This window comes from Salvelinus fontinalis, chromosome 27, assembly GCF_029448725.1.
Source record: "Salvelinus fontinalis isolate EN_2023a chromosome 27, ASM2944872v1, whole genome shotgun sequence".
Lineage (NCBI taxonomy): Eukaryota > Metazoa > Chordata > Actinopteri > Salmoniformes > Salmonidae > Salvelinus > Salvelinus fontinalis.
The window spans coordinates 1,891,882-1,906,282 of record NC_074691.1 but is presented as its reverse complement, the minus strand read 5'-3'; the positions used below and the strand labels follow the sequence as shown (position 1 = coordinate 1,906,282).

Genomic DNA, 14,401 nt, shown 5'->3' with positions numbered 1-14,401 from the left:
TTTGATCCTCAAACAATTTGAGGTGGTCCCAATGACATCAAATTGTTCTAGGTTATGAGGTTAATGTAAATATCCTACAAATAGAAATAAAAAAGTCAGCCTTTTGGACACCTACTCATTTCAGGGTTTTTCTTTATTTTACTATTTTCTACGTTGTAGAATAATAGTGAAGACATCAAAACTATGAAATAACACACATGGAATCATGTAGTAACCAAAAAGGTGTAGTCCATGAGTTTGGTGACGTTTGAAGGCATTTGGAGGGAGTTTTTATTGAGTGAAAAACTGGTTGGTATTTTCCCCATCGTAAGTAATGGAGGTTGGCTAGGTTGCTAATGGTTTACATGTAAAATAAGGGATTAAGATGATCCCCAAACTTTTTTCAACAACGTTTTAGCTCCTATTTGTTTTATTTTCTATGAATGAAGGTTCAGTTTAGTTCAGGGAATATATGTAAATATGTGATGTAACGAGAAGATGTGTTAAAGTGTTGATATTTGTAAAAAACAAAAATAATTTTGTTACCTTTATGCTAACCAATTGCAGCTTTCCTAAGCGCTAGCTAGCTCTAAGCTAGTGGGTTTCAGCTACTGTTAGCTTAGAAGGTTTAGAAGGTAATGGTTGTAGCATTGTTTAGCACAGGCCTCCAGTCATTTGTAGCTTTTGAAAATCTACACTGCTAGTGCAGTAAGTTATATGTACAGTGGGGAGAACAAATATTTGATACACTGACAATTTTGCAGGTTTTCCTACTTACAAAGCATGTAGATGTCTGTAATTTTTATCATAGGTACACTTCAACTGTGAGAGACAGAATCTAAAACAAACATCCAGAAAATCCCATTGTATGATTTTTAAGTAATTCATTTGCATTTTATTGCAATGATTATAGCGGGTTTACTAACGTGTTAGCTCTAGTAGCTATGTTGACTATGACGTTAGCTAAATATGGCTGTGTGAAGTGTTTAGCGGTTATGATATGAAGGTTTTGCTTGGAATATTTTTTTTGCCTGGTCACAGACAACTGATGTGTTTTGCACTGAAGTCCACAAGCAAAGAGAAAAGGTGAGAGGAGCAGAGCGCGTAGATGCAAGAAGGAATTATAGAACAAGAAAAGTGATCATGCTGTTTGTATGTGGCTGCCATGAAAGTGTGGTTGCGTATGATCAGGGGTGTATTCATTCCACCAATTCTGTTGAAAAACATTTCTTAAATGGAAGCAAACAGAATGAAATGGGGATAAACTTTAATTTGTCCAATAGAAACTCTCATTTGCAACTGTTGTAATGATTACACCCTACATGCAGGCAAGAGTGTGCAAGGTGGTATTGAATGTGTCACTGGCTATAGTTCTTACATGTTTTACGTTTAAGCTGCTTTGAAAGCAAAAGTCGAATTGAAAACATTACTGGCATAGCTGAATAAAATGTTCATATTAGCAAGCTAAGACTGATGGTTTAATTAGCTAAACTAGCAAGTCTGATTGTTTGGTTAACAAGGCAACTAGCTACTGTTGCAATCAAGTAAACTTGCTAGCTACTTCCGTGGATGTTGAACACATTTCTACCTGCAAATGAACACATTTCTAGTGGAAAATGTGTTAAATTATAGCCTGATATTAAAGAGATAATCAACTCGGGCCTCTTGATGTTCTCTGGAAAATAATGCAGCTCTATGGAAGGTAAGTTCCACGACGCGCTACACCCTTCCACGTTGTTCATTATTTTCCAGAGATCGCATAGCCCCTTGTTGATTATCCCTTACATAACCTCTAATTCGCTAAAATCACAACATTAGGAAAGGATTCATGAAATTTACATAAACGTGTTCTAGCGACACTGTTTAAAAAAAAATAAACGAGCTCAAACTGGGAAACATCGTTTTGAACGATCATCCAACTCGGCATTCCAAGGGCCCGGTTTCCCAAAAGCATCTTAAGGCAAAGTTCATCGTTAACTATAAGATTATTTTGGGAAACCAGACCCTGGTTGTAAACTGTGCTTTGTTTGTCATGTCATAGCAATTTTGTGTCACTTTACAATGACATATATCACTGCTAAGTTATGTTTGCTATGGGGAAGGGGTATAATGGTTTAACTATTTCCAGGTAACAACCATGGGCTGGTTGGGATATTTAAAGGGATATAACGGTAGAACTAAAAAGAAACAGGTAATGTTGCATTTTCCAGCACTGTTCAGCGTTATTATATAGAACTACCATCTCTGTTTCCAGGTAACAACAATGGGCTGGTTGGGATGTCAGGAAAGAGGATTGGTTGAAACAACATGGTAACTACATAGTTCTTATCTGGTTATTACCGAGCTGGAATGTAAACTGGTACTGTAAATTCTTATGTCACTATAAAAAGTCGAATTAGAGGTTTAAATACAAACAAGACTCACCATCATTGTCTACATCCATCTGTCTGAAGATCTTATCTGTCCGTTTCTCCGGTGTCGACTCATCTTCTGGCATCTTCATCACTGAGGACACCATCTTGTAAATCGCCTGCAGGAAGAACAATTGACCTTGGCGTCAGAGTTAGAGTTGCACTAAGCTCATAAGGCATTTAGAAATAACATTCTTCAATGTGTATACAGTCTACCACTAATGACCATTAAACAACAAAGTAACTTCCAAATAGTGCCTTTAACAAATAATACAATATTCTCTGTCAGAATGTAACTATTCTCCTAGTTACCTATGCAGTCAGGTTACCACCTGGAAAATTCATCACGGTTCTCTGGCTTTATAAAAAAACAAGGCATTTGAGCCTAACACCAATGAGACGAGAACTGAAATTTCCATCCCTAACTATAACATTTTCCGACAAGATAGAACTGCCAAAGGGGGCAGAGATGCAATCTACTGCAGAAATAGCCTGCAGAGTTCTGTCATACTATCCAGGTCTGTGCCCAAACAATTCGATCTTCTATTTATAAAAATCCACCTTTCCAGAAACAAGTCTCTCACCGTTGCCGCTAGTTATAGACCACCTTCTGCCACCAGCTGTGCCCTGGACACCATATGTGAATTGATTTCCCCCCATCTATCTCCAGAGCTCGTACTGTTAGGTGACCTAAACTGGGACATGCTTAACACCCCGGCCGCCCTACAATCTAAACTAGATGCCCTCAATCTCACACAAATGATCAATGAACCTACCTGATACAACCCCAAATCCGTAAACACGGGCACCCTCATAGACATCATCCTGACCAACCTGCCCTCCAAATACACCTCTGCTGTCTTCAACCAGGATCTCAGCGATCACTGCTTCATTGCATGCATCCGTAATGTGTCTGCGGTCCAACGACCACCCCTCATCACTGTCAAACGCTCCCTAAAACACTTCAGCGAGCAGGCCTTTCTAATCGACCTGGCCCGGGTATCCTGGAAGGATATTAACCTCCTTCCGTCAGTAGAGGATGCCTGGTTATTCTTTAAAAGTGCTTTCAATACCATCTTAAATAAGCATGCCACATTCAACAAAATGTAGAACCAGGAACAGATATAGCCCTTGGTTCACTCCAGACCTGACTGCCCTTGACCAGCACAAAAACATCCTGTGGCGTACTGCATTAGCATCGAATAGCTCCCCGTGATATGCAACATTTCAGGGAAGTTAGGAACCAATATACACAGGCAGTTAGGAAAGCAAAGGCTAGCTTTTTCAAACAGAAATTTGCATCCTGTAGCACAAACTCCCAAAGGTTCTGGGACACTGTAAAGTCCATGGAGAATAAGAGCACCTCCTCCCAGCTGCCCACTGCACTGAGGCTAGGAAACACTGTCACCACCGATAAATCCACCATAATTGAGAATTTCAATAAGCATTTTTCTATGGCTGGCCATGCTTTCCACCTGGCTACCGGTACCCCGGTCAACAGCCCACCCAAATCCAGATAGCTGATGTTCTGAAAGAGCTACAAAATCTGGACCCCTACAAATCAGCTGGGCTAGACAATCTGGACCCTCTCTTTCTAGAATTGTCCGCCGCAATTGTTGCAACCCCTATTACTAGCCTGTTCAACCTCTCTTTCGTATCGTCTGAGATCCCCAAAGATTGGAAAGCTGCCACGGTCATCCCCTTCTTCAAAGGGGGAGACACTCTAGACCCAAACTGTACAGACCTAAATCTATACTAACCTGCCTTTCTAATGTCTTCGAAAGCCAAGTTAGCAAACAGATCACCGACCATTTCGAATCCCATCGTACCTTCTCCGCTATGCAATCTGGTTTCCGAGCTGGTCATGGGTGCACCTCAGCCACGCTCAAGGTCCTAAACTATATCATAACCCCCATCGATAAAAGACAATACTGTGCAGCCATATTCATCGACCTGGCCAGGGCTTTCGACTCTGTCAATCATCACATTCTCATCGGCAGACTCAACAGCCTTTGTTTCTCAAATGACTGCCTCGCCTGGTTCATCAACTACTTCTCCGGTAGAGTTCAGTGTGTAAAATCGGCTTCCTGTTGTCCGGGCCTCTGGCAGTCTCTATGGGGGTGCCACGGGGTTCAATTCTCGGGCCGACTCTTTTCTCTGTATACATCAGTGATGTCGCTCTTGCTGCTGGTGATTCTCTGATCCACCTCTACGCAGACGACACCATTCTGTATACCTCTGGCCCTTCTTTGGACACTGTGTTAACTAACCTCCAGACGAGCTTCAATGCCATACAACTCTCCTTCTGTGGCCTCCAACTGCTCTGAAATGCAAGTAAAACTAAATGCATGCTCTTCAACCGATCGCTGCCCGCACCTGCCCGCCCATCCAGCATCACTACTCTGGAAGGTTCTGACTTAGAATATGTGGACAATTACAAATATCTAGGCATCTGGTTAGACTATAAACTCTCCTTAGAGACTCACATTAAGCATCTCCAATCCAAAATGAAATCTAGAATTGGCTTCCTATTTCGCAACAACGCATCCTTCATTCATGCTGCCAAACATACCCTCGTAAAACTGACCATCCTACCGATCCTTCGATAGCCTCCAACACTCTACTCAGCAAATAGGATGCAGTCTATCACAGTGCCATCCGTTTTGTCACCAAGCCCCATATACTACTCACCACTGCGACCTGTGTGCTCTCGTTGGCTGGCCCTCGCTTCATATTTGTCGCCTAACCCACTGGCTCCAGGTCATCTATAAGTCTTTGCTAGGTAAAGCCCCGCCGCATCTCAGCTCACTGGTCACCATAGCAGCACCCACCCGTAGCACGCGCTCCAGCAGGTATATTTCACTGATCACCCCCAAAGCCAATTCCTCGTTTGACCGCCTTCCTTACAGTTCTCTGCTGCCAATGACTGGAACAAATTGCAAAAATCACTGAAGCTGGAGACTCATATCTCCCTCACTAGTTTTAAGCACCAGCTGTCAGAGCAGCTCACAGATCACTGCACCTGTACATAGCCAATCTGTAAACAGCCCATCCAACTACCTCATCCCCATACTGTATTTATTTATCTTGCTCCTTTGCACCCCAGTCTACTTGCATATTCATCTTCTGCACATGCTACCGTTGTTTAATTGCTATATTGTAATTAATTTGCCACCATAGCCTATTTATTGTCTTTACCTCTCTTATTCTACCTCATTTTCACATGCTGTATATAGATTTTTCTATTGTGTTATAGGCTATACGTTTGTTTATTCCATGTGTAACTCTGTGTTGGTGTTTGAATCGCACTGCTTTGCTTTATCTTGGCCAGGTCGTAGTTGTAAATGATAACGTCTAGCCTACCTGGTTAAATAAAGCTGAAATAAAAATGCATTTAAAAAATGGTCTGAGGACTTTAACAAGAGAATATGTTCACTTGTATCACCACCACACACAATCGCCTAAGTCAACACTGATACGGGACATGCTGCTCTGGCCACGGTGGTGGGGAGAGCAAATATGACCATGTTGATTAAGGGAAACATAAATAGAATGAGCTGCAGCCAATGTCCATGGTGAAAATATGTTTATGATATCATGGACGTGAGTAATAAAGAACGTATCATTCATTAGATTAAACACAAAGAAAAGTAAAAAATAGGACGCTGAACTGAGCAGAGAACATATTGGAGGGAGTTCTGACTGAATCCACCTGTAAAATCAACCACAGGAAGTTAGCAAACACTTTTATCCCAAGCGACTTACAAAACTGTAAACTATCCACAGTGAACATATTCATATTATGCTGTCCATGCAGGAATCGAACCCCTAATGATACCTGCACCATGCTCAGTTTCTAATCCATTGAACCACCGGAACCAACTCATTCTCATCTCACCTGTACGATCTCCAGCATCTCAGCCCGGCTGATGTAGCCATTCCCATCCAGGTCATACATGCTGAAGGCCCAGCGCAGCTTCTGCTCCAGGTCGCCACGCGATGTGACACTCAGCGCGATGATGAATTCCCGGAAGTCGATGGTGGCATCGCTGTTGGTGTCGAACGTCCGGAAGACGTGCTCAGCAAACTTGGAAGCGTCGCCATACGGGAAGAAGTTGGCGTAGATCTTCTTGAACCCGTCGACTGTCAGGTGGCCCGTTGGGCAGTCTTTGAGGAAGCCTCGGTACCACTCCTGGAGCTCATGGTCGGAAAACTCTGTGTTTTCGCGCAGGTCGTTCAGCACTTCAGGGCGCAGTTTGCTGTTCTGTTTCCCCATGATGGCCCTCCGGAACGGGGTTTCAAACCTCAAGGGCCTTTTCTGGTTAAATGAAGGTGAAATGAAATGTGGAGCCTCTCACAGTCAGCTCTGTTATTAGTCTTGGTACCTTGTCTCCACCACGCAGGACTGTAGGTCCCCTTCTGCTCTCCTTACGATGTCTGTCTGCTGGCTGCTCAATCTGCGTCCTCTTCCTCTGTTCCTACGGGAGATTGGACACTCTTATTAGGAACATCAAGTAAAACACTCAAGTGATAAATTGGTTTAATCCAAACCGCATCTGAATGTTGCGTTGTACTGTAACCCGAGAGGTAGAAGAACCACTTCAAATAGCCCAATGTTGATTCATATTGAATTGTGGTTATTATAATGTTTGACTGTAAAGGCTTTAAACAGCCTATGAGCAGCGGCAGAGTGAAACTGATAAGACGACAACTGAGATGTTCCGAGTGCCACATGCGAGGGTGAGGCCTGGTCTCCATGGACATCATTTACATCCCCTCGCACTGTCAGGATTTATTTATTGACCCTTTCGCCAAGTGGTGGAGGGAGAGTGTCTGGGACCATTCTAGGCGTCAATAACTCAGTCTCTTGTCTCAAAAGGTCAGCACGGCACAAGAAGCTAAGGTTGTTACTTCAGAACTCGGATAACCATTAGAAAATCCAGGCAACTAGGTTAGGATGCCACATGGGAGACAGTCACACACACAGGCATGAGTTTCCAGCTGTATGTGTATTAAATGTTACTGGAAAAGTAACACATAGGTGGGAAAACCATCATGGCACACATTTAATGACAGGTTATATAACACTTCCACTCCCTCCGCTTTACCCATAAAGCTTTTATTGGCCAGAGAGAGAAACGGTCACGTGACCCTGTTCTTGCTTTACCTCTCTTTCTCTCTCTCTCTGTTTGCCTTTCTTTCTCTCTCTCCTCTCTGAGATTATTGGCCCAGGACAGATTATATCAGAGACCCGGAGCTGCGGACAAAGGAGGACAGCAACTAATTGTCGGTTAGTGTCTGTGACTATGCTCTAAAAGGTTTCTAGAAAGTTCTCGTCTTGGAAAGAGTCATGTCCACACTCCAAAATATTTAATGTCATTTCCTGCAGTTTCCTCAGTCTGAGTTGCAATACAACGCAAGATGAGAGCTCTAACGGGGAACGCGGACTGGGAGTAGCCTACACTCCCTCTGACACACCACCACCACCCTCAGCTTGTTTTGCCAGGTTTACAGGAGTGCACAGCTGGGAATGAGACACCACACACACACAGCCACAAATGCACACACGCCCATCCAGAACCCGACCGCACCCCTTGGCCCAGAGCATAACAGGACCAGGATGCAACTGGCAGCACCTCCTTTGGACTGGGTCGCATGCTCACATGGACAATTTTCCACATAAATCTCACATGTGCCGCAAGGGCCAGGACAGACATAAACACGGGCGTTGCTATTTATTCTCTCCCTGCACACAAACCCACAGAACATCCAAAAAGTGGGGGAATATCCCCGGTGGGATAGAAATGGCTGGTTTGTTGTTCTAATTTTAAAGTTGTGTAGAAGAACACTTAGTAGCCTACACTCCAAAAGATGCCCATGGAGTAACCGCTTATTATACAGTTGTATGATAATGCGTTCCATTTCTATTGCAAAAATAGCATGTAGTATTTTCAAAGATGGAGATATGCTTGATAACAATGCAGGTTCACACACCGTGCAGGACAAAAGATAACCGCAAGGTTGATAGGCATATGTTTGTAAAAAGAAATGGGAGACAAACGCAGGAATGCGTAATAGTTTTTTTTATTGTACCGAAATTACGGCTTGCCGTGTAAAGGCAAGGGGACGAAGACCAAACGAACACTATACAAAACATGGTAGTAACCCAAAACAAAAGAGCGAGGAATACCTTGAATAAATAACACACGAGCACGATGATTAACACACGGGACGAGACCCGTAATCATCTGCGCAATCCACAATGGCACGAGAGCACAAACCCCACAGCTTCAGGTACTCACACGCACCAACGGACATGTTCTCAATAAACGACAGCTCAATGGAAACCAAAGGGCACATACAGTATATACAAATACTAATCAGTGGGAATAGGGGACAGGTGTGCGTGATGAAAGTTCCGGAGGGATCCGTGACATGTTTTCATAGCTGGAGCCTTATCCTACTATTGACAATTCCAATGAAGTATTCAGTGCAGTGAACAGCAGTTGGGATGGCAATCTAGCCCTGTTTTCCTGTGTATAGAAAGAATTTGGCCAGAATTCAAACAAACCGTAATGCGCAAAATGGCACTGCACTTAACAAATAATTCAAGCTTGAGCAGACACAGCTTTTACCATGAGAAATTGCCTTAAGTCAAGTTTAGTGCGACATCAGTCCAATGCGGTTTGTTCGCATTGGACTGTGTTAGAGAACTTGAGACTATAAGGTTCTATCTGTATTTTTGTTCTGTTAGACATAGCCTTGTTCTTTTCAATGTTCTCTCCCTAAATACAGTAGGACCCTATTCCGTGCAGACGGTTTGTTGCGCTATCTGAGGTAAGATTATACTTTTCCCCTCAATTCAATGTTTTGTTTGGTTAGTGTGTGTTTTCATTTGCGGATAGAACCACACTTTGTATATGTTAGGGGGAAAAGAACAGGCCTTACTAAATTCACATATGACCTCCACCTCCACTCCAAAATCCATTAGGCCTTTGTTTTGAGATTGTGAAACAGGTTATCCCTAATGAGCCTAGATTCCTTCCTCAGCCCTATGGGCCATGGTCAAAAGGAGTGCACTACATAGAGAATAGGGTGCTATTTGGGACACAGTCAACATCTGCTTATCCCCTCGGTTACACTGCAACAGTCTTTCCCTTGTCGGTCTGGCTCTGCCACTTACTGTCGTCTGTAGAATCCGCCCTGCCCCCATCCCTCTCAACCCTTCCCCAATAACTATGGCTGTTATGGTTCCACTTTTTCCACTAGCTAATGGGAATGTGTCACACAGCTTCCAGATTCCACACACTCACACAACATGTGTTTCCCCTAAAGGCCAACTGGGAGTCCTTGCCCTGTCCCACCTCTGACTCCCCGAAAGTTCCACTCTCAAGCATACAAACCGTTTTTCCCTTGGATGCCACCAACAATAGGATCACACAAGGCAATCATTAGCCTTAATGTGTCCAAGCAGCCAGAGCTAATTAATCCATGCATCCAGGAAAACCCCATAAACCTAATTTTAGCCTCAAAAGTGTGCATGTTTGCCTGTGTGCGTGCGTGTGTCCGCATCTTCCCACACTGACAGGTATATGACAAATCGTCATGTCCAGTAAATGATACATTAAACATGACTCTAGTAACCCCTAACCTCAGTATCGGCGACCGTTGCCTTAGAGCTTTGCTATGCTAAACATATCCCCTGGCTACAGGTAGGCTTAGTGACATCATGACATGACAGGGGTGACCCTGACTAGAGTCAAAATATTCCCCCCCCAAACGTAACGCACCATATTTCTCTAGCTCCATTCAACCGGATGACCAGTTAAAACAAACAGCCGGCTGCATACCCCCGGAATAGCATTGTTGTTAATGGCGCTCCGTTTAATGATGTCTGTCAAGGGGGTCAACATGTACATTTTGACCCCCTTGATGTACATAGACCTCCCGGGTGGCGCAGTGGTCTAGGGCACTGCATCGCAGTGCTAGCTGCGCCACCAGAGTCTCTGGGTTCGCGCCCAGGCTGGGCTGGGTTCGTGCCCAGGCTCTATCGCAGCCGGCCGCAACCGGGAGGTCCGTGGGGCGACGCACAATTGGCATAGCGTCGTCCGGGTTAGGGAGGGTTTGGCCGGTAGGGATATCCTTGTCTCAGTATGTAAAATGTAATAAAATGTATGCACTCTACTGTAAGTCGCTCTGGATATGAGCGTCTGCTAAATGACTAAAATGTAAATGTAAAAATATTTCCCATCGCTGAATACTGCTGCCGAGATGGATTGAACTGAGAAAGTATTTGGGCCGTCTGTATTTATGGTAGCATCTTGATAGGAAAGCAAATGACGTAGTTTCATGTGATGTGCTTTGGGCAGAGAACCCAGCTTGACATAGTCTGAGTAACAGTCTCTAGCTAACATTCCAAAGAGACTGGCCTTTCCGCAATCTCAACGTTCAATATGCGCTGGATTTACAGTGGAGTTGCTCAGTGGTTGTTGGAAATAACTAATATTTTCCATGAAAACATGTGGAGCCTCAAAATTCCTAAAAAGGTTGGAATTGCAATATGTATTTACTTTGAGAGTTTAGACATGAGCTATCAACTTTTGACAGATTGGTTTCATCTGGACAAACAAAAAATGGTTGCTTAGCATACAGAGTTCAAATATTTGCATAATCGTTGTGATTGGAGGATAGCTGTAAAGGTGATCGAATCAGGATCAAATCCTCGGTTCTCCTCAAGCTCAATTAATTATATAATGTTCATACTTGAAGATGGCAGATAGGCCAGTCTTTTTGGCAAATGACATGAAGTACAGGGAGTGGATTAGCTAAAGAGACTAGTACACAGGCTAAACTTGACAGCCTTCTGGCTTTGAAAAGCTCATTACCATAGCGTGCTGTGAAGCCGACTGTGCTTCAATGATGTAGGACTAGGATTTTATTGGTAATGTGTAGGCTACTAGGGCCCGATTCCGACTTAGGAAATTAAGGCTTTCTTACACACGCCTTTCCTACGCATTTCTCAGTAGTTGGTATTCAGACTTACCTCATTAACGTGCGTAACGGGCTTTGCAGGCGTGGTTACCTTGAGTGCACTGAATATATGTAATTAAATCGCTTAAAACCCTCCCACTTGCTGACCAACAGATTTTCTCGTGGAGTTTTCATTCAATAGGGTTTTCAGTATATTTATCGCCATCCCTTTAAATACAATGTACATTTAATTACAATTTTGTTGACAGATTAGAATACATTGAGAGAACGGGTTCAGAAAATAGGGATCAATGAAAGAATGCCATCTATGCATCTTTGTCTCCGTTTCAGCACCAACTGGTAGATTTAAAAAATACTCTGATCTTGTCGATTATTTAGGCAAGTTTTAGGGTAAGGAAAGTACATACTGTATGAATCATTAAAGATGCAGAAATAGCTCCCGCCATTTCCTGGTTGATAAAATTCTAACAGTTTGTCTAATTTCAGTTTATGTGACAAATCAAGCAAGTATAGGGTAATATATTTTACATAACCAAAAATATCGTATTTTTAGCTGTTTGAAGCTGGTGTACATGTAACAGTATAACTTTAAACCGTCCCCTCGCCCCGACACGGGCGCGAACCAGGGACCCTCTGCACACATCAACAACGGTCGCCCACGAAGCATCGTTACCCATCGCTCCGCAAAGGCCGCGGCCCTTGCAGAGCAAGGGGCAACACTACTTCTAGGTTTCAGAGCAAGTGACGTAACTGATTGAAACGCTAGTAGCGCGTACGCGCTAACTCGCTAGCCATTTCACATCCGTTACATACAAACCTGAAAGTAAAAGACACAAAAAGAACGGGAAGCATATAAATAATGTACATATAAAACAAATCTACTTCTTCTTAGACTTGCTTTTGATGAGAATGACAGATCTATAACTCACATTTCTATGTGAATTTGGTCAGGTCGCCCAAAAAGTTACACATTGCAGATTTAAAAAATACAGGTTTGGAGATTCTTGACATACAAAATATATTAATGAATAAAGAAATACAGTGGTTTGATTCATCCTGAAATTTGTCATATTCAAGTTCAAGCCATGAAATATTGGAAGGTGGAAAAAATTGTACAATAGGGGTTGAACAATAGTCCTATAAATCTACCCTAATTCTCACTAATCATAGAACTGTGTGACAACGGTCCAGTCATCGTGAACCAGGCTCTAGGTTTAACGTGCCACGTGTGGTCTGAGTTCCATAATGGCTACTTATCCCAAATTATTGCACAATGTTAGCTTAAAATGATCCACTAATTCTAGCGACCATGAGGAACAACTTGCATGGACGTGACAGAAGAAAGATGAACGGAACGTAATGGAAGGATGCAAATTGAAGAAAACTAATACTAAAGTGACAGTTATAAATGTATGTGGGTATTACTGGCAGTAGCTCCCGATAGTGGCTAATATTTAATATGATTGTTTTACAAATTGTAAAAGAAAACGGAGAAAAGCCCAGGCATAGGCTATAATTAAAACATTCTAACGCGCATACATTAGTTGGGGAGGACGGGCTCGTGGTAACGGCTGGAGTGGTTTCCATGTGTTTAATGCTATTCCATTCCTTTAGCGCCATTCTACGCATTATTATGAGCCGTTCTCCCCAAGCCTCCACTGATATGGAGGATTAACTTCAAAGTGACTTGGTCACACCTCTCCATCAAAGTTGACTGTGAAGAGACTTTTGAGGAAAAACTAGGGAAGAAGGTGACCCAGTATTTGGTTGAGAAGGAGAAAAGACATTTCCAAATCATTCTCACTTCCATCCGTGAGTGTGAGGTTTACTGAGGCAGTGTCAGAGAAAACCATCAACTGTATCCGAAGTAGCCTATAGTCCCTTGACACACCCGTCTCCACGGCAACACCAGCAGTGCTAAGGCTGGTTTGTGCAAGGGTAAGAAGCAGCAACTACCCAACTGGTGCACAGCGTTCAATTCATTGCAGACAGAAATGGAGCGTATAGAACCGCATATTTCTATAAGTTCTACCTGTTCTGTCTCCAAATAAATTATAGTGACTTGAAAAAAACACTGTCGGATATGACACATTGACATTGTGACAATATATGCTGAAATGCGACACAAATCTTCATCGGTGAAGTGGTATAAAAAAATAGGTGGTTAAACTCTGATCACCGGTCGCGGATTTAAAAAAAAGTTACGCTCCCTATAGGCCTACTTTCAAAGCATTTTCCCCCAAAAGGTGGATACACGGTAGGTTAAAAAGTGTGTAAACTGCATTTACCCTCCACTACACCACTGACTTCATCCATAATCTTCCCACATTTTGGGATTATAAATCAGTTTATAATTCCTGAAAAAAACTACAACAGAAATTTTGACAATTGCCACAACAGATAATATGCCATTCTATTTTCCTGGTCCATAACCCCATATGAGATTCTCTCTGCTCCAGGCAAAAACACCACTGTGCCAAATTAAGCTACATATGCATATCAGATACTGTTTCTAACCATGGCAAGAACGTTTCCATTTTTTAAACTAGTCTGAAGGACGCGTAATTACGCACGTAAACGCATCGCCAAATTAGTCATCTGATTGAACCAACATCGAGTACATAAACCGACAAAAATAGATATCGAACTGTCAACAAAATCAAAGTTTTATACATGGTCCTGGCTTACGATCTAGTATTATCCTTTGAAGACGGTTAGGGCTATCCAGTCCTGTCGTGTCCAAGATGCTGTTCAATACCGTTAACGTTTATTTCTAACGCTTCAATAGAAAACTCTATTTAAGCTATTGGCCAAAAGTAAGGTTACCCAATTACCTTGAGATGGTATAAGCAACCTTATACAACTATCTTTGAAGGAAGTTTTCAAATATATTCAGAGATCGGCATAAAATTCCTCGTTCTTCATGCAGCGCAGTTTCATCATTTTACAGAGATTCGACGTACACGGCTGTTCGGCTGTTGACCGGACTCGCCCAGTTCTCTGGTGGGGGATGGCCGTTC

The 14,401-nt window shown here is 42.8% G+C and overlaps 1 protein-coding gene across 3 annotated transcripts in view; it reads right to left on the bottom strand.

The window, feature by feature from the left end:
• Positions 1 to 14,401, bottom strand: part of LOC129824857 (hippocalcin-like protein 1) — a 19,011-nt gene extending 4,610 nt beyond the window's left edge. The window contains exons 1-3 of one of the 3 annotated variants that reach the window (XM_055884386.1): positions 14,216 to 14,401; positions 6,289 to 6,868; positions 2,404 to 2,509 (exon numbers count right to left, since the gene is read on the bottom strand). In XM_055884386.1, coding sequence (XP_055740361.1) covers positions 2,404 to 2,509; positions 6,289 to 6,666 — 484 coding nt within the window. In that variant the 5' untranslated portion in view covers positions 6,667 to 6,868; positions 14,216 to 14,401. The remainder of the gene's footprint in view (positions 1 to 2,403; positions 2,510 to 6,288; positions 6,869 to 14,215) is intronic. The other 2 variants (XM_055884384.1, XM_055884385.1) reach the window with 2 other exon arrangements.